We start from the raw sequence: 20,014 nt of genomic DNA, 5'->3' as shown, positions 1-20,014 counted from the left end.
AAACTAAAAGTTAGAGAAGGAAATAAATAAATATAGGAATGATATAAATATCTAAAATAATTACAACTCAAGTAGACACATGTTAGATAAATGAAAAACCTGGTTTATACCTAATCTACTAATAAGCTTAACACTGTGACTGCCTAAAAAAATCAAGAGTAAAACTGTCTGATACTTACGGTGCAAACTACCCCAAGCAGCAATCTTAATCTTTTTATAAAAATGGAACAAATAACAAATTTTCCTGCTTTGGATAACAAGAAGTCAAGCTTCATGACAGTAATTAACACAAAATACTAATTAAAAATGTCTTGATCACAACAGTGCCTATACTGAATGCATACAATTCCTATGACACCATCGAATTATCTGAAGAACTGAGATTAACTAATTAAAATAGTGCTCAGTTTAATTAATTTCACTTACTGTATCAAGGTAAAGCAAAACACTTCCAACAGACTGGAGGAAACTTGGCATGTGGTAAATGTGGTCATCAACAGTGTCTGTCTGGGTGAGGAACAGCTGTTTGCACCGCTGAATGAGCTCTACATACATGAAGTCAACATCTTTTGCATTTATAACCTTGCAAGGCTTTCAGAAAGGTAAACAAAAGTCTATCAATCTCGTCAATGTCAAAATAATAAGATTTAAAGTATCATGTTAAACCATGTGATTATAAACTGAATATCAACAAACTTTTTAATGGAGATGAAACACAGTTATAAAATATATCTCATAAAGATGCTTTTAAAAATAATCTGTCACTCTAAATATTTATTTATACACAAAACATCTACTGATTGTCGACTATCCTAGATATTGCTTAGATGGCAGCTACCAAAGACCAGTAAGATGTGGTCTCTGCACCGTGAGGCTGGCCACCTAGAAGGGGAGACTGAGAAGTAAACACAAAGCTGGAATTCACTACTACACCGTGCTGCACACTACATCTGGAGCCACCTGTGTCACTCACAAGTCTGATAATGCTACTATCGAGCTTCAGATTTTTCAAAGGCCTCTTTGGACTTCAGACCTAATCTAGCTTCCCTGAGGATCTGACTAGTTCATCTCTGTGGAGTCCCTCTCCCTTCATTCTTGACTATCACGCTCCAGCTACACTGTGAACGTATCTAACCACAGTGAACAAGTTGAAGTTGGTCAGACCACAGTGTATAAAGTTGAAAATTCCATGTTCTTGGCGTGCCTGGGTGGCTCAGTCGGGATTGAGCACCTAACTCTCGATTTTGGCTCAGGTCATGATCCCACAGTGGTGGGATCGAGCCCTGAGTCAGGCTCTGCACTGGGCATAGAGCCTGCTTAACATTCTCTCTCTTTCTCCCTCTTCCCCTGCCCTGCTCACGCATGTACATGCATGCAAAACTCTCTCAAAAAAAAAAAAAAAAAAAAAAAAAATTCCTTGTTTTCATTTACATCTGAGCCTCTTCACATACAGGTTCTTCTGCCCTAAATATATTTAAAGGACCCAACAGAGACAAATGGAAATGAAGATTTAAACAAAGCAAGAGGAGGAAAGGTGATTTGGAAGCAAGTGAGGAAATTATCAGAAATGGAATGAGTAGTAAGAGTAGAAAGCTGGGAAGAGGGACTCTCCTTCCCTGAAAAAGAGAAGACACTGATTGGGCAGATCTGTAGAAAGAGAGGTAGCAAGCCGTTTTCTCTATAAAGTAGAAGTCATAGAGATCCACTAAGAGGGAAATAACTATAGTTACCATCAATATTCTTAAATACACTCCTGTCATAAGAACCTTTCTAAAACACTGTGTAACAGCAATTAAAATTTTACTTCATAAATAACAGGCAGCATAGCGTAACTGAAAAAATGACTTCAATTTATATCATAGCTCTGTCAATTACTATGTCCTTTGACAAGTTACCTAATTCCTGTGGGTCTGTTTCCTCATCTGTAAAGTGGAATGATACTCCTAAAAGCTTATAGGAGAGTTATGAGAATTTGAGGTAATATGTGCACAAAATCCTAGTACATAGTTGGCACTGAAAAATCAAGTTAACAACAAAGCAAGTAACAATACTGTCACAAGTGTGAGACGCTGTTCAAAAACACAATAAATTATATTCCTTTAAACACTCAAATGAAAATAAAAAGATCAGAGTAAATTAATGGGCCATACTCCTGCAAAAAGTCCATATCCACGAATTGCAATGGATAAATCCTTGCTGTTTGAATCCGTGTTCCTGATGATTCCATAGAATTGCTCCATAAAGTACTGCAGTTTATCCTTATGCATTTCTGCATCTTTTGCCACCATAAAAGAAATCTGCAACGGCATAATATTTACTTTTTAGGAATATTTAACAGCAAAACAAAAGAATAAGAATCTATAAAAACGTAAAAAGGGTAGATTGTTGAACTAGATATTATCAATATGTTGTTGTAATTCTACACAATTGCTTTTACTGACAAAGGACTACTGCTCTAATCTGCTTAGTCTGCATCAAGTTCAGAAAAGACACTCTCTTTAAACAAGGCTTTATTATACAGGACACATTGTTCCTACAGAAAGGGACCGAAGATGATCAGGCAAATGTAGAAAGCCATATGCACAAAAACAAGGTTTTGCATTTAGGTCTCCCAATGTAGCAGGAGGCCTAGTTAGACCTCATGTGTAACTCACAGTGTGTTACACTGTGTTACACATGTGTAACTCACCTTTCAAAAAAATAAGCTATACACTGAAGCTTGAATTGGGTGAGGCAAGGGGAAAAAGTACTCTGAGAAGCAAGTAGATCTCCATCTACCAAGGGACAGTAACCTAAATGCAAGAACTAACACAGGTATTCAAGAAAGCATTCCTAATTTCAACACAAAGACTGTCCAAGACAAGAACAGAGAGAATCTAGATAATTATCAGAAGCAGAAAACAGGTATCCACACTTCCATTGCCAAACTACCAACACACACCCCAATCCCACACAAAACAGTTTATTTTAGAAGAATGGGATATCACATATACTACCTCAGAATTTCCTTCTTCACGCACATCAAGGACATGTTCCTCTGATCTCATGGTGTGGGAGTTCAAGCCCTGGATCAGGCTCTATGTGCACAGCTCAGAGCCTGGAGCCTACTTCCGATTCTGTGTCTCCCTTTCTCTCTGCCCCATCCCCCCACTCATGTTCTATCAAAAATAAACATTAAAAAAAATTTTTTTTTAAAAAGAACATGTTCCGTCAAGAAGTAAACAAATACTTTTTCACTTTATGAATATATTTTAATGTTTTCACATTTATACACTGCTTCTACAAAAGCAAAAATGAACTGAGACTTCATCAAGATAAAAAGCTTCTGCACCGTAAAGAATCAACAAAACTAAAAGGCAGCCGATGGAATGGGAGAAGATATTTGCCACTGGCATATCTGATACAGGCCGAGTATCCAAAATCTATGAAGAACTTATCAAATTCAACATCCAAAAAACAAACAATCCAGTAAAAAATGGGTGGAAGACATAGACTTTTTTCCAATGACATCTAGATGGCTAACAGATACATGAAAAGATGCTCCACATCACTCATCATCAGGGAAATACAAATCAAATCAAAACCACAATGAGATACCACCTCACACCTGTCAGAATGGCTAACAACACAGGAAACAACAGATGTTAGCAAGGATGTCGAGAAAGGGGAAACCTCTTACACCATGGATGGGAATGAAAACTGGTACAGCCATTCTGGAAAACAGTATGGAGGCTCTTCAAAAAGTTAAAAATAGAACCCTACAATCCAGCAATTGCACTACCAGGTATTGGCCAAAAGATACAAAAATACAGATTCAGAGGGGTACATGCACCCCGACGGTTACAGCAGCACTATCAACAATAGCCGAACTATGGAAAAAGCCCAAATGTCCACCAACTGACGAATAAAGAAGATGTGGGGTATATATACTGTGGAATATTACTCGGTCATCAAAAAGAATGAAACCTTGCCATTTGCAACACCGTGGATGAAGTTAGAGTATCTTATGCTATGCAAAATAAGTGAGAAAAACAAATAGCATATGATTTCACTCATGTGGACAATTTGAGAAACAAAACCTATGAACATATGGGAAAGGAAAAAAAAAAGATTAAAAAAATAGGGAAACAAACCATAAGAGACTCAACCATAGAGAACAAACTGAGGGTTGACGGAGGGAGGTGGATGGGGGAGGGGTTAAGGAGGTCACTTATGATGAGTACTGGGTGTTACACATAAGTGATGAATCACTGAATTCTACTCCTGAAACCATCATTACACTATATATTAACTAATTAGAATTTAAATAAAAATTTTTTTAAAACTTTCTAATTTATTATTATGCTTTCAGCAAACATCCTTTTTATACATTATTATCCAATTATTTTCTGATACAGTAGCAAAAAGTTGCAAACAATTATCCAACAGTAGAGGATAAATGGAACTCTAACTTAAACATAAATACAATTATATATATCAACTATGTTGCCATTATAAGTTAATCATGTAGATTTCATTGTGCTATCAGGGAAACACACACAACATAGCAGAAAACCTTAAGGTCACAGAAATTATGAATATTCCTTTTGGTCAAGATATCTCTCTTCTTTTATCCCCCTACCTTCCCCCTGGGAAGAAGGGGAATGAAAGAAGGTTAAGGGAGAAGAAAGAGAAGGAGAGAGTGAGGGACAGAGAAAGGGAGGGGAAGGTTTAGAAGCAGTGCCACTGAAATCGTGATTTTTTTCTTAATGGTAGGATTTCAGGATATTTTAAATGTTGTTTGTACCCTTCTACATTTTTTTTATACTTATATGCTACTATCTTATAATGTTTTTCATAAAAACTTTACATAAAGCTATTGAAAAATTTCTTTCCCTCAGAAGTAATGTTTAAATTAAAAAATGTAGGGGCACCTGGGTGGCTCAGTTGGTCAAGCACCCAACTTGGCTCAGGTCATGATCTAACAGTTCATGAGTTCAAACCCTGCATCAGGCTCTGTGCTGACAGCTCAGAGCCTGGAGCCTGCTTCAACAACTTCTCCTTCTCTCTCTACCCCTCCCCTGCTCACACTCTATCTCTGTCTCTCTGCCTCTCTCTCTCCCCCACTAAAAAAAAATGAATAAACATTAAAAATAATTTTTTTAATAAAAAAATTGGAAAACTGGTAAACTGGATGTAAACTTTAAAACATTTGCTCTTTCAAAGATGCTAAGAAAATGAAAAGCCAAGCCACAGAAATTATTTGCAATACTTTTAGAAAAGGACTTGTATCAAATGATGTAGAGAACTCTTACAACTCATTTATAAAAAGACATACAATCTAATTTTAAAATGAGCGAAATAATCTGAGTATCTCATAAGATATAAGAATGGCTGCAATCCCTATCAAAATAATACCAGCATTTTTCCGGCAATCAAAAAGAATGAAATCTTGCCATTTGCAACTATGTGGATGGAACTAGAGGGTATTATGCTAAGTGAAATTAGTGAAAGATAAATATCATAATGACTTCACTCATATGAGGAATTTAAGATACAAAACAGACAAACAGAAGAGAAAGGAAGCAAAAATAATATAAAAACAGGGAGGGGGACAAAACATAAAAGACCCTTAAATATAGAGAACAAACAGAGGGTAGCTGGAGGGGTTGTAGGAGGGGAGATGGGCTAAATGGGTAAGGGGCTTAAAGAATCTACTCCTGAAATCATTGTTGCACTATATGCTAACTAACTTGGATGTGTATTAAAAAAATTTAAAAATTAAAAAAAAAAGAATGGCTAGTAATTACAGGAAAAGAACATCATTATCAACAGTCACCATAGAAACTCAAATTTGTAACCACAGTAAGGCAATATCATACACCCATGAGAAGTGCTAAAATTGAAAAGACCACCAAAACCCTGTGTTGATTAGGATATGGGCTGACAGGAACTCCCACGCATTGCTGCTGGGAATATAAAATGGCACAACCAGTTTGAAAAGAGTTTAGCAGTTTCTTACTGTTTCATATCTACCTCCCACACGACCCAGCAATCTTGCTTCTAGGTTTTCACTCAAGAGAAGTGAAAGCGTATGTCCACAAAAACACTTGGTCACAAATGTTCTTAACTGTTTTATTTAAAAGGACCCCTAAATGGAAACAACCAGAGTGTCTGTAAACAGACTATTATATCCCTACAACAGGATACTGTCTGTGCCACATTTCAGGTAGGTCTTCATGGACTAGCTTGCAAATTTAACTACCATTTACAACATTGCTCCAAAGAAAACTTTTGGTGAATCTTCAGAGTTTTCCATCACAGCCCACCCAAGCAGTCTAAATCTGTAACACCTGGCCTGAACAGCAGGTATTTCTAGACACCTCTGGATGCTGAGAGCCATAGCACATTCTCCCTAGCCAACATGTTTCCAAATTTGCAGGCTCAATTCTACAATCAATCCTATCTAGACAGAAAATATATAAGGGCAAATGGACTCTCCTTGTTTGAAGTAATGTGAAACCAACACAAACATCTTAACATTGACAGCTGGCCCTCACCTCTAAGGAAATATGTTTTCTCACCCCAACCTGACTCAGAGGATCCGTGACCTTCCAGTCCTTCTTCCTTCCACCTCCTCTTTGCCACTTTTATGTCCATTAGGCCTCCCAGTCTTCGCTCTGAGGCTGTGATCAGATCTGGTATCTTCTATCTCTCAGTCCTGCTGCCACCCATGCAGCTGATTAATAACCAGGCTTTTTTATTTAAATACTACAGGAGCTAAAAAATAACCTGTCTTCATTTTTCAAATGTGCATGCACAAGATTGGAATTTAATTTTTTGCATGGAAGAAAATATCTTTAAACAAAAGTTGAATGAATACCTGTTTCAGAAAAGATTCCAGAGCTGAATGTGCAGCTTTTTTTATTTCTCCATTCGTATGGCTACACCATTTTGACAATACTTCAAATACAGAAATGTAGTTGTCCAGGAGGCAGGTGCTAAACTGAGATGCATGCAGGGTAAACAAGCATAAGCCAGCTGCAATTGCAAAAACCATTATATTTAAAAAAAGAACAACAAAGGCAGAACAAAAAAACTAAGAAAGCTTCAGGTATATGTCAAAACTAAAACTGTTCATGAAGATCCACTATCTTTACAATAACCTACAGATCCTAATCAGAGTTCTAATGCTGCCAACGTCCATTTGAATCAACAGGCCAATGACCCCCCCCCGCCCGCCCCCAAATAAAGTTCAGAAGTAGGATCAGGGTTTATTTAGATAAAGTCAGAACCAAACAATCTGGATCCTCTGAAAGGTGTTCTAAAGCAATTTTTTTTAAAATCATGTAATCTAAGTGTGACCATCTAACTGGAGTTTGTGTGCTAAAAACAAAAGTCACCAAAAGCCTCCCTGTAAGTAACCGCATGTGAAACATCACATACTTACTTTCACGCACAGTTTAAGCAAAAGTTTACTCAAGACATTAACTTAATAATCTCTAATATTCCACGTTATTAATTACACAATCTTACCTAAGGGTACAGCATATCTCTTCAGATCAATCTATTAAAAAAAAAATTACCATCAATGTTTAACAATCACAAGTCTCAGTTATGGAAGAATTGGAGTAATATTAATCCTACCTGAGGACGGATTGCCTTTAATGTAAAATCAAAAATCTCCCTTGAAGTCTGGGGGTCTGGGTAAAAACAGAAAGAAGACTGTTACAAATCCCAACAGCATCATCTGACAAACCTGGAAACACTTTACAACCAACAGCTTTGTTTCAGACAGCCTGAATTTGTTTCAGGCAGCCTGAATTAAGGAATCCTGTCTGCTATCATTCATTGCAGCTGGTGAGCTGTAAGCTACGGCTGCAACAGTTATTACTGCAGTGAAATATGAAGAAAATGTGGACTCACGACACGGGTTTCAATTCCAACTCATCACTTACAAGCTCTGTTAGGTAATCTCTCAGAGCCTCAGTTTTCTTATCTATAAAAAGGGACACTGTATAGCTTCTTTGAGAGTTGTATGGAGGATTACATAAGGCCACACACATGATCATCCTCCCAGTACTCCCAGGCATTCATTCAGCACGTTGTATACATTACAAATATGAATAAAATATGATCTTTGACCTTAGCAAACTTATCACCTAAAAGAGACGACAAAACAGGTGCCCAAGTATAACCCAAAGCTCTTATCCTGACCTGATGGACGTCACAATTATTTAACTGTCTCCCACCAGTATTCACCGCAGCTGTCCAGATACCATGCTTTTCTCATCACTAAGTTCTCTGCCTTTGTAACAGTGACTTGCAAACCAGAGACACTCAAAAAGTGTTTGCTTTGATGGACAGGACTGATACATTTGAAAACAGAGCCCAACTGTGACAGAAAATAGACGGAGAAGGGGTCAGAGAGGGTTTAAGAGGACAGAAACATCATATCTGTAGGATAATGCCAGAAAAGAGATATTTTAAAAGTTCCTTTGGAATTCAGTACAAGGAGAGATTTCTTCTGGGTGTGAGGATGCAAGACAGGGTTTACAGACAAGGCAGCACTTGAGCTGGGCCTAAAAGAATGGAAACTCATGGTAAAAAAGGTCATTCTAATAGAAAGTAACCGTGTAAACAGAGATGTGCAGATTCAAGATACCAGGCACTTGTCAGCGCACAGTTGGTGTAGAATGTATAGACTCAGGTGAACACAGTGAGGCCCAGGGATGGAAGGGCCTAAGTTCTAAGGAGCAGGAATGGACACCACCTCCAGGCTCTGCCTCCCACAGTCCACTCTCCTGTGTCCACCTCTGCTTTTGTTTTTTTTTTAAGTTTATTTATTTACTTTGAGAAGGAGCAACTGAGTACAGAAGAAGGGCAGAGAGAGAGGGAGACACAGAATCCCAAGCAAGCTCCACGCCGTTAGCGCAGTTTCCCACTCGGGGCTCGAACTCACAAACCGTTGAGATCATGACCTGAGCAGGTATCAAGAGTCGGACACTCAACTGACTGAGCCACGCAAGTGCCCCTCCATCTCTGCTTTCTGGCAGACCACTCCCTCTACAAGCATGCTCTTGTATTTATGTTTTTGTTGTAGTCAAATATATGTAACAGTACTTACCATGTTAACTATGTGTAAGTGTACCATTCAGGGGCATCAAATACATTCACATTGTTGTGTACTCACCACCATTATCTACACCCAAAATGTTTTCATCATCCCCTACAGAAAGGATGTACCTGTTAGAGACGGACTCCCCTGCCCCCCAGCCCCGGGTAACCTCAATTCTACTTTATGAACGTCCCTGTCCCTGCTACCTCATACAGTATTTATACCTTTGTGACTGGCTTACCTCACCTAATGTAATGTCAAGTTCACATGCTGTAGTATGGGATAGTATTTCTTTTTTTTAATTTTTTTATACATTTAATTATTTTTGAAAGACAGAGTGAGAGTGGAGGAGGGGCAGAAAGAGAGGGAGACACAGAATCCGAAGTAGGCTCCAGGCTCTGAGCTGTCAGCACAGAGCCCGACGCGGGGCTCAAACCCACAACCCGTGAGATCGTGACCTGAGCCGAAGTCAGACACTCAGCCAACTGAGCCACCCAGGAGCCCCAATTTCCTTTTTTTAAAGGCTGACTGATATTCTGTTGTGTGCATATGCCACATTTGTTTATCCATTCATGTGTTGATGAATACGTGTTGTTTCTCCCTTTTCTGCTAGAATGTAAGCGTATAAACTCTGGCATCTATTTCTAAAAACCCTCTCTTACCACCATGTCTCCCATCAGCTGTACCACATTTCTTTGGTCTCTGTTGTTAAGATTTCGCTAAAGGGTTTTCTGCAGAGAGCCTCCACTTCCTCCCTTCCATTCCAACCTTGTCTTTACCCTATTAACCCTGACACTGCTCTGTCTGGCCTGTCCTGACACTCAACTGAAGCTGCCCTTGTTGAGCTGGGTCCACTCTGCAGCTCTTAGCATTCAGACTCCTCCCAGGGCAAAGCACCTTACATCTGTGACCTGCACCCACTCCCTAGGTGATCTGGCCCACACTCACAGCCTCACATATTACCTCTAAGCTGAAGACTTCCAAATTTATATATCGATGTCTAATTTCTCCTACAAGATTCAGTCTTACAACTGCACACTTAACATCTGAGATGTGCCATAACATGTCACACATGTCCCAAACAAGCCAGATTTTTGCCTGAAACCCATCCTCTCCCATCCCGCCCAGCTTAGTCACCACTGCAGCGACACTCAAGAGCAAAGTCTGTTAATCCTACACTAAAACAAATCTCACATACAATGGCAGCAGTCAAGTAGACCTTTCTAAAACACCAACTAGCTCATACCTATTCACTAGAGAAAAAACATGGCTTCCCCTTCCATCTGGAGTGAAATTCCAGCTCAGGAGGCCTCATCCACTGACCTTACGTCCTGTGCCATCTTTCCTCCAGGCACTCTTTGTGTGCCACCGAGCTACAGACACGCCAACTCTCTTGAACCCCTCTGACCACTGTGCGCTGGCCAGACTGGAGGCCTGGTTACCTGCTGGTCCCTCTGCCTGGAATGCTCTTTTGAGCTCTTTCCCAGCTGGCTCCTTGCCACAGTTTAGCTTGGCCTTAGGCCTTAGCTTCTGGTTGTCTCCTCAGAAAGAACCAGCAAGCTGGGTACATCTTCCACCCTCTCCACACTCTGATATTCCTATTCACTGTACCCAACCTGTTTGCATGATTAAACCCTGAAATCTGTAATAGCTTTTTCAGCTGTTTAAGGTCTGTTTCCTCTACTTGACTGAGCTAATGATGGAAGGAACCTGGTAATTCTGATCACTACATCCAACACATCTAATTCATTACTCTTTAGATAGAAGGCACCCAGGAAACACGTACTAATGAAAACATTAGTATTAGCATTTAGTGCTTGAAGTCACATGATCATGGCATGACAGAAAAACTATAAATTACAGCCTCAGACCAAGGCTTAAATCACAGTTTTGCCACTTATTGGTTATATACTCTATTGCTGCTGCAACTAACTATCACAGAGTGGCTTTAAAAATACAAATTGGTTACTGTACAGTTCTGGAGATGAGAATTCTGAAACGGGTCTCACTGAGATAAAATCAGGGTGTCAGCCTCCTTTCTAGAGGCTTCAGGGGTTCAGAATGAGGACATCTTTGGGAGCCATTACTCTGTTATTGCATCAGTTGTGTTACTCTGGGCGAGCAACCTGTCTCAGTTCTAGCTTCCTAATTTAGAAAACAGAATATGACTGTCTATCTTAGAGAGTTATTACCGGAATTTTCCTTGCAACTATTCTAACATATGGTAAATGAGCAATAAGCACTGTTATTTTTCTTAACCTGCATGTGTTCACTGAATATCAATCAATATACCAATCAAGTACAAAGACAATTCAGCAACATTACCCGCCAGTATCAAGTGGCAAAAACAAACATATAACCTGATAAATTAAAAATACCTCATAAGGGGCACCTGGGTGGCTTAGGGCATGATCTTGCAGTCCGTGGGTTCCAGCCCCGCATCAGGCTCTGTGCTGACAGCTCAGAGCCTGGCATCTGCTTCAGATTCTGTGTCCCCCTCTCTCTCTCTGCCCCGGCCCCACTCATGCCTGTCTCTCTCCATCTCTCAAAGATGAATAAACGTTGAAAAAAAATTAAAAAATACCTCACAGGAAGTGCTATAATAGGAGAACATAGAAAAACATAGAGGAATATTCTATAGAGAATATAGAAGCCAGAGAAAGTGACTCATCTCAGGGGCATCATAAGGGCTTCAAATGGGTGACTTGTGAGCAAGAACCTGATGAATGGGAAGCTGGCAACAGAATATGGGACAGAAAAGTGAGAAAATAAAGGAAGAGAAATATCATAGAGCTACTACAACATCCCTGGTAAGAAGCAAGAAAGGGGTGAGTAAAAATATTACATTAAAACATGAAATTGCTGTTTTTGTAGATCAAAACTCATTAGATACTGAAATATAAAAATATTGGAGACAACCAGAATTTCATGTTCCAACCTAATAAAAGCAACGCACAGGAGATAGAAGAATTTGGTAATTGTTCTTAGCGTTAAAAGTTTCATTTGCTTTTTAAAAAGAAATGAATTTCGGGGCGCCTGTGTGGCGCAGTCGGTTAAGCGTCCAACTTCAGCCAGGTCACGATCTCGCGGTCCGTGAGTTCGAGCCCCGCGTCAGGCTCTGGGCTGATGGCTCAGAGCCTGGAGCCTGTTTCCGATTCTGTGTCTCCCTCTCTCTCCCTCCCCCGTTCATGCTCTGTCTCTCTCTGTCCCAAAAATAAATAAACGTTGAAAAAAAAAAAAAAAGAAATGAATTTCGTAGTGCATATAATGCTATCCAAGATAGATTACCCTCCAAACCTTTCATGTTGATACTACAAGGAAACATTATCGATAGCTATAAAGAAAAATATATTAAACAGACTTTAAAATTGATAAGGAAGTATCTGCATCCCAAGAATTACAAAATGCTGATGGAAGAAATCAAAGACCTAAAATAAATGGAGAGAGAAATTATGTTCATGGATTGGAAAATTCAACATAGCAAAGATGTCAATTCTCTCCAGATTAATATACAGATTGAATGCAATGACCATCAAAATCCAAGCAAATCCAATCCACACACTTATTCCAGAATTTACATGGAAAAGCACAGCACTTAAAATACTAAAATGATTTTGAAAAAGAAAAATAAAATGGGAAGACTTTACATTAAGGCTTACTATAGAGTCACAGTCAAAAAGACAGCATGGGGGCACCTCGGTGGCTCAGTTGGGTGAGAGTCCAAACTTTCGGCCCAGGTCTTGATCTTATGGTTTGTGAGATGCAGCCCTACGTCAGGCTCTGCACTGACAGCACAGAGCCTGCTTGGGATTTTCTCTCTCTCCTGTCTTGCTGCCCCTCACCCCTATGCCAGGCTCTGAATGAATGAATGAATGAATGAACGAACGACAGCGTGGTTTTGGCAGAAGGATACATACATAGACCAATAGAACAGACTCGCACATATGTGCCCAAGGACTTTTTATGAAGGCACAAAAACAATTCAACAGTGAATATGGCAATTTCATGGACATGATAAAAGCACAAGCAACAAAATTAAAAACAGATAAACTGGACTTCATCAAAATAAAAAACTTTTACACATCAAAGGACACAGGGCAACCCATAAGATGGGAGAAAATACGTGCAAATCATGTATTTGGTAAGGACTTGATACATATACATAAAGAACTTCAACAATTCAACAACAAAAAGTCAAACAACCCAACTAAAAAACAGGCAGAGAACTTAAATGCACATCTCTTCAAAGAAAATATATAAATAGCCAAGAAGCACATGAAAAGCCATTCAACATTGCCAGTCATAAGGGAAATGCAAATGAAAACCACAATGCTACTGCTTCACATTTTGAAGGCTATTATCAAAAACAGAAAACATCTGGGGTGCCTGGGTGGCGCAGTCGGTTAAGCGTCCGGCTTCAGCCAGGTCACGATCTCGCGGTCCGTGAGTTCGAGCCCCGCATCAGGCTCTGGGCTGATGGCTCACAGCCTGGAGCCTGTTTCCGATTCTGTGTCTCCCTCTCTCTCTGCCCCTCCCCCGTTCATGCTCTGTCTCTCTCTGTCCCAAAAATAAATAAACGTTGAAAAAAAAAAATTAAAAAAAAAAAAAAAAACAGAAAATATCAAGTACTGGCAAAGATAAGGAGTAACTGGAACCCTTATGCATTGCTGGTGGGAATACAAAACAGTTGCAGCTGCTGTGGAAAACCGTATGACAAAAAATTAAACATAGAATTACAATATGATCCAGAAATTCCAAAAAAAATGAAAGCAGGGACTCCAACAGATATTGGCATGCCCATTTTCCGGCAGCATTAATCACAATAGTCAAAAAGTAGTGGTTTTGGGGTGGAGGTGGGGAAGAGAGGTAGCTATGGCTATGAAAAGGTAGCAGAAAGACTCCTTATGGTGAGCCTGTTCAGTACCTTGCCTGTGGTGGTGCATACACAAATGTATACATGATAAAACTGCCTAGAATGAAATACACACATGCAAAGGTGTGCACCTAAAACTAGTGAAATGTGAATAAGGTTGGTAGATTTATCAATGTCAATATCCTGGTTGTGTTTATTTGTACTAGTTATAGAAGAGGTCATCACTAGTTACAAAAGTAGAAAGTGGGTAAGGAACAAATGGAACTTCTCTGTATTATTTCTCCAAACTGCATGTGAATCCACAATTGGTTTAAAGGTTCCAAAAACGAAACATGCAATCCATTTTAGAATTATAGTTTTTGAACTAAGGAAGAAAATCAAGTGAAGTCAATCAATACCTTCCTCCATGGATTTGGTAAAGTTACACATGAGTGAAGACAATCCCTTCAGACACCCTGCCAGAACAGGCAGTTTGGGCTCTCTTAGTGCTGATGTCATCTAGAAGGAGAGTTTTAAAAAAAGATACCATTAAAAGAGAAAAACACAATCAAATCTATGGAATCAGAATAGCATAAAGTTTGTCATACCTGGGTCTTAAGTTCACCCAGAAAAGCCCGGAACAGGTTTTCCGAATTATTTATCATCTCACTAGGATGAACTTCCCCTAATACTCCTAGGAGCTCATATATTTTTTCTAAAACTAAAAAATAAATTTTAGATAAATGAAGACCTAAAATTACATTTACATAAATTAAACAAAAATGTATGAATAACAAAAGAAGACGTTTAGTTCAAAAGTAATTTTATAATAAGACATAAAAATATAGTTTTATGTACTAGAACCTTCCCTGATAATTTTATGCCAAGCTACTATTATAAGTCACATTTGACACGTGTTGTGAGTTTTCTATTTTAAAGAAATTATTTCATGGAGTGCCTAGCTGGCTCAGTCAATACATGACTCTTAACCTCAGGGTCTGACTGAGGTGTGACTCTTAACCTCAGGGTCATGAGTTCAAGCCCAATATCGGGTGTGGAATTGTGGAATCTACTTAAGAAATCATTTTGTAAAGATTAAACTTTTATAAGCAGAAGACTTCACATGTTTGTTTGCTTTCATTTGGGTTTGTTTTCAACAAAAAGGATTCACCTGTGAAACATATAAGTGCTTTCGTTGAGAAATCCTAGTTTTTACACTGATTTTTTTAACATCAATTTGTCAAAATACTTAAAAATAACATTTAAATGCACCTCACCTGTATCCTGTATTTTTGTTTTTGATGCAAGTTCTCCATAGAATTTGCTAAATAACTCTCCAATTCCAAATTCATCCATGAGTCTCGAACTTCTTAAAGTCCGAAGTAACTAAAATGATACAAACCAGCATTGTCTAAACAGGAAAATAATGACAAAGCTTCCTGTACTGCACTGTTTCTACACAACAAAGCTCCAAAGTCACGTGCCTCTAGGGGACTTCCTTGGCCTCTCAAGACACCTATGTAGCCTGATTATTTAAGAGGTGGGTGGTAGAAGAACACAAGGATTACCAAGGGGAAGAGGGTGTAGACTTTATTTTACCTTCCCAAGAAACCAATACTATGGTTAGAACCATAAGGTTCTAAGGGCACTTAAGGGAAGGACTAACAAGACCCAAATTCTCAAATAGAGATGCAAAACAAGAGATGCATCTGAGAGAGAAACAGGTGAGAGTAAGCCCCAAGAAGCACTTAAATACAACGTATAGACCCATTTTCAAGGTAAGGTTTAGGAAAGAACTCAGAACGACAAATGATGCAAATTCCAGCAACTTTTTGTAACATTAAGTTTTAAGAGGCAGGGTGATGAGAGTTAACAGAGGAGCAGTAAATTCCTTGCTTACTTGTCCTCTTAATTCCCCTCACAACCCAGTCCTTCCACTACTTTCCAGAAGAGTCTGAGAGCAAAAGGCCAAGGAATTACCAGGTGACAGTTGGAAAATCTTGTCCATACATCAATGTGACCAAAGCCTAGCCTCCAACATCTCTCACCCAAACACAATTTAAAACTCTAATTTTCTGCTTTTTAAGTTATATGTATAATACAAAACATACATACCTAGAAATAATAAAATTACCTTAATGAGAAGATCCAGGGCTGGGATTCTACATTTAGCAGCTTTATCTTTTGTGTAAACACTGGTACAAGTATTCTAGGTGTTAAAAAGAGACATACCAAAGTCATCAATAAGATTCTATTTCTTAGAAAACCTCCCAAGAGCTAAAACTACACTTCTGAGAGGAGCAATACCAACATGACATACTATAATTTAGCATTCAGTTATTTAAAATATATTAGAGTATATAAACATATAGACTAAAAATTACTGAAGAGGGCGCCTGGGTGGCTCAGTCGGTTAAGCATCCGACTTCAGCTCAGGTCATGATCTCACAGTCTGTGAGTTCGAGCCCCGTGTCGGGTTCTGTGCTGATGGCTCAGAGCCTGGAGCCTGCTTCAGATTCTGTGTCTCCCTCTCTCTCTGCCCCTCCCCTGCTCATGCTCTGTCTCTGTCTCAAAAATAAATAAAAATATTTAAAAAAATTTTTTTAATTACTGAAGGTATTTATGCAGTATGCAATGGTAATGATGTCAACAATCACAAAAACACAAAGTAAATGAACATCTCAGCAAGATCAAAAACAAAAAAAAAGTTACACTTTCTTGCACACCTCCCATTGCACTTGTCATATGTCAAGAAAGCAAGCATGAAAAATTTTAAAAGGTAACTAAAGCAATCCAGAGAAGAATGGTTGGGACTCCATAGGAGGACAGCTCAGTCTCACAAAACCAGCAGGCACTCTGGACAGAGGCCATCTGGCTCCAAGTTTTGGGTGAGTTTCTCAACTTCTAAGTCTCATTTGTAAGCTAGAGTGATTAAAAATACCTACCTCATAGAGTTTTGGTAAAATTAAGTAAGACAAACTGTACATTAAAGAACTCTGTAAACTATGAAGCACACTACAAACGTTGGTTATTCCTATACTGAGGTAATTTTTTTAAAACACAGTGACTCTTAAACAACACAGGCTTGAACTGTGTAGTGTGTAGGTCCATTTATACCCAGATTTTCTTTGATAGAGTATAGTACTGTAAATGTATTTTCTCTTATAATTTTTTCAGTAATATTTTTTCTCTTTATTACTCAATTATAAGAATATAACATACACAATTTGTGTTAATCAACTATTTATGTTTATCAGTAAAGCTTCCAGTCAACAGTACGCTAGCTAGCGGTAGTTAAGTTTTGGGGGAGTCAAAAGTCAAACACATGGATTTTCAACTGCATGCAGGAGGATGGGGGAGGGGTCAATGCCCGGAAGCCCCCAGGTTCATGGGTCAACTGTGTTAGGATTCTAAACCAGCAAGACTAGAAATCCAAAGAGAATAAAATTAAAACCTATTAAAAAAAAAAAAAAAGACTGATGATTACTTTATATATTAGACTCAACTATAATTAATAAAATAACTTCTTATAAATTACCTCCAGATTGAATACTTCAAATCTTAGAATATCCAAGAACTAAAGGCAATTCAGGACCAACTAAAAACAACTTACCTTGGCACTTGTTGAAAGTGCAAACAAGTCTGAGAAAGAAAATTAACAACTTAATTTATGATTACTAGCTCCATAGTAAATCACTAGGAAACCTGAGGAAGGCAGGTTGGAAGAAAATCGGAGGCAAAAGGCAAACTTTTCAGACTATGGCCAAAGGGAACACACGAACTACATGAAATATGAATCTTACCCAGAGGGAGAATTCTTTAAAATTGTTTTTTAAAGTGTTTTGAAATCTACCCACAATTCAAAAAACCAAATTTATTATGTATGACTTTTTATAAAAGACATTATTTACCTTATATGCCACAAATCAAAGTAGTTTTTGATTAGGGTCTTAGCTTATTAAATCTAAAAAGAATAACCCGCTTCATTTCTAACACAATCATGCACAATAAGTAAACTCCTCGATGAGAAAGACAAGAATAAAATACAAACTCAAGTTCAACTTACACCATAAATTACAATCAATATTGACATATGTTTTTTCTCCTTACCTTAATATCAAGAGAATAAGGTGTGATCTTCTGGCCAATTTTTTCTAAGAAAACACATAAAAATTTTAGGACTTCTTCTCTACAATCACGAAACTGTAAAAAATATAGTAAATATGGGTAAGAAGAAGAGTCACTCCAACATTTAGGAATACACACGAAAAGGAAAATAAAGATCTTCAACTTACTTCATCAATGCTAAGTGATTTCCGAACAAATACAAGCAAACCGAAATCTTTGGAAAAAACTAAGGAAGTCTGTAATGCTGGACAAAAAAAAACAAGTAAGGTAAGAGAGTTGCCAAAAAGCACTCCATAAACCCACCCTAAATGGGTTGCATATTTCTCAATTCAGCCTTATAAACAATTAAACACTAACTTAAGGATGCTGTATTTAAATAAAGAAAACAGGAAATTCTAGATGATATTCCATTGAGATGACACAGGCAGAATAATGGCTCCAAAGATACTTGAGCCCTAATCCCAACGTCACACCTGTGAATACGCTAACTTTACATGGCCAAAGGAAATTAAGGTTGCAAATGGAATTAAAGTTGCTCATCGCTGACTTTAAAGAGGGGAAATTATCCTGGATTATCCGTGGGCCCAATATTATCACACGGGCCCTTAACAGTGGAGGAGAGAGAAAGAAGAGTGTTGGAAAGAGGGGGGCAGGAGAGAAGAGAGATTTCAAGCACAGGGGTTCCTGGACCCATGGTTGCTGGCTTTGAAGATGGAAGCCATGATCCAAGAAATGTGGGTGGTTTCTACAAGCAGGGAACATCAGGAAGGAAAAAGGGACCTTAGCCCTGCAATTGCAAGAACAGAATTGTGCTAACCTGAATGAAAAAGGAAATGAATTCCACATGACCCTGCCTGATGCCTGGGTTTTAATTTGGTGAACCCATGTTAGGCTTCCAACTACAGAATTGTAAGATTAACAAACCTAAACCACTAAGCTTGTAGTATTTGTTACCGCAACAAGAGAAAACTAATACACTCCCCTATAGTCTCTCACGTAAAAGAACACATACTAAATATTCAGAATAAACTTGGAACGGCTTTATCAACAAGTTAACTAAAGGAATGAAAAAGGAATTCTAACTTAGAAACGCTGAGACTAGAAAACATTTACAGGTTAGTTTTTAAAATTTACTTTCACGCTGATAATACACCCTTGGCAATAGATAGGTATTAGATAGCATCGTAAGTTTTCAAGCAATGATATATTTTTAAAGTGCTGAAAAGAAGCACTTTTACTACAAAGGAACAAAAAGTTCTCACTCAGAGATTGCTCACAAAGATGTGACTTTTCGGTTACATTTCTGCAATGCTTCTCAAAAGTAGGAACCTTCCTTCTGAGGTTTCAAACCTGAGGGTATGAGAAAGGTACTGGAGGGTTTAGGTGCGTTTAAGGTGAAGGAAAATACTTTCCTTTGGTTCTCTCTGCCCACTTTGCATAGTAAGGATTGCTAAACTTAAGGCATTTTCACCAACTTTACTTTTAAAACATCTTTCCTAACAAAAAAAAAAGCCGCATGACAAGTCACTTTTTTTCCACAAAAATTTCCACAGAAATTCCGACAATCCAGAATCAAAAGGCTGGACTTCAAAATACCGCTATATGCACCCACGGCGGGAGAAACGCTAGGCTGTCGGGCTCCAGCAACCCCAAACGCGCACGCGCGTCTGCGCCCCCCTCGGCACGGCCGGGACAGTACCCACCCAGCACTGAGGGGCCGGAGCTCAGCACGCACTCCTGCCCCAGGCCCCGGATCAGCTGGTAACTGGCCATCGCGGCGCTGCAGCGGTCCCCGGCAGACAAGGACTTCTGCAGCTGCAGTAGGGAGCCCTGCACGCCTAACCCGGAGTCAGCCATGATGCCCAAACCCGGCACTGCGCGTGCGCAACCTCTGCCGGGATCCCGAGATGCCACGGGGCTCGGAGGCGGGGCTCACG

The 20,014-nt window shown here is 38.9% G+C and overlaps 1 protein-coding gene across 2 annotated transcripts in view; it reads right to left on the bottom strand.

The window, feature by feature from the left end:
- The window catches only part of PRKDC (protein kinase, DNA-activated, catalytic subunit), a 209,019-nt gene extending 189,053 nt beyond the window's left edge, over positions 1 to 19,966 (bottom strand). For both annotated transcript variants that reach the window (XM_086694932.1, XM_086694933.1), the window contains exons 1-12: positions 19,781 to 19,966; positions 18,245 to 18,321; positions 18,060 to 18,152; positions 16,084 to 16,158; positions 15,227 to 15,335; positions 14,558 to 14,670; positions 14,369 to 14,468; positions 7,627 to 7,682; positions 7,516 to 7,546; positions 6,863 to 7,020; positions 2,151 to 2,297; positions 427 to 591 (exon numbers count right to left, since the gene is read on the bottom strand). In XM_086694932.1, the coding sequence (XP_086551058.1) occupies positions 427 to 591; positions 2,151 to 2,297; positions 6,863 to 7,020; positions 7,516 to 7,546; positions 7,627 to 7,682; positions 14,369 to 14,468; positions 14,558 to 14,670; positions 15,227 to 15,335; positions 16,084 to 16,158; positions 18,060 to 18,152; positions 18,245 to 18,321; positions 19,781 to 19,934 (1,278 nt within the window). In that variant the 5' untranslated portion in view covers positions 19,935 to 19,966. The remainder of the gene's footprint in view (positions 1 to 426; positions 592 to 2,150; positions 2,298 to 6,862; positions 7,021 to 7,515; positions 7,547 to 7,626; positions 7,683 to 14,368; positions 14,469 to 14,557; positions 14,671 to 15,226; positions 15,336 to 16,083; positions 16,159 to 18,059; positions 18,153 to 18,244; positions 18,322 to 19,780) is intronic.
- Positions 19,967 to 20,014: the final 48 nt, after the last annotated feature.

Source organism: Puma concolor, chromosome F2 (assembly GCF_028749965.1).
Source record: "Puma concolor isolate L17-30 chromosome F2, mPumCon1.1.hap2, whole genome shotgun sequence".
Classification (NCBI taxonomy): Eukaryota; Metazoa; Chordata; class Mammalia; order Carnivora; family Felidae; genus Puma; species Puma concolor.
This window is presented reverse-complemented; position numbering and strand designations above follow the sequence as displayed.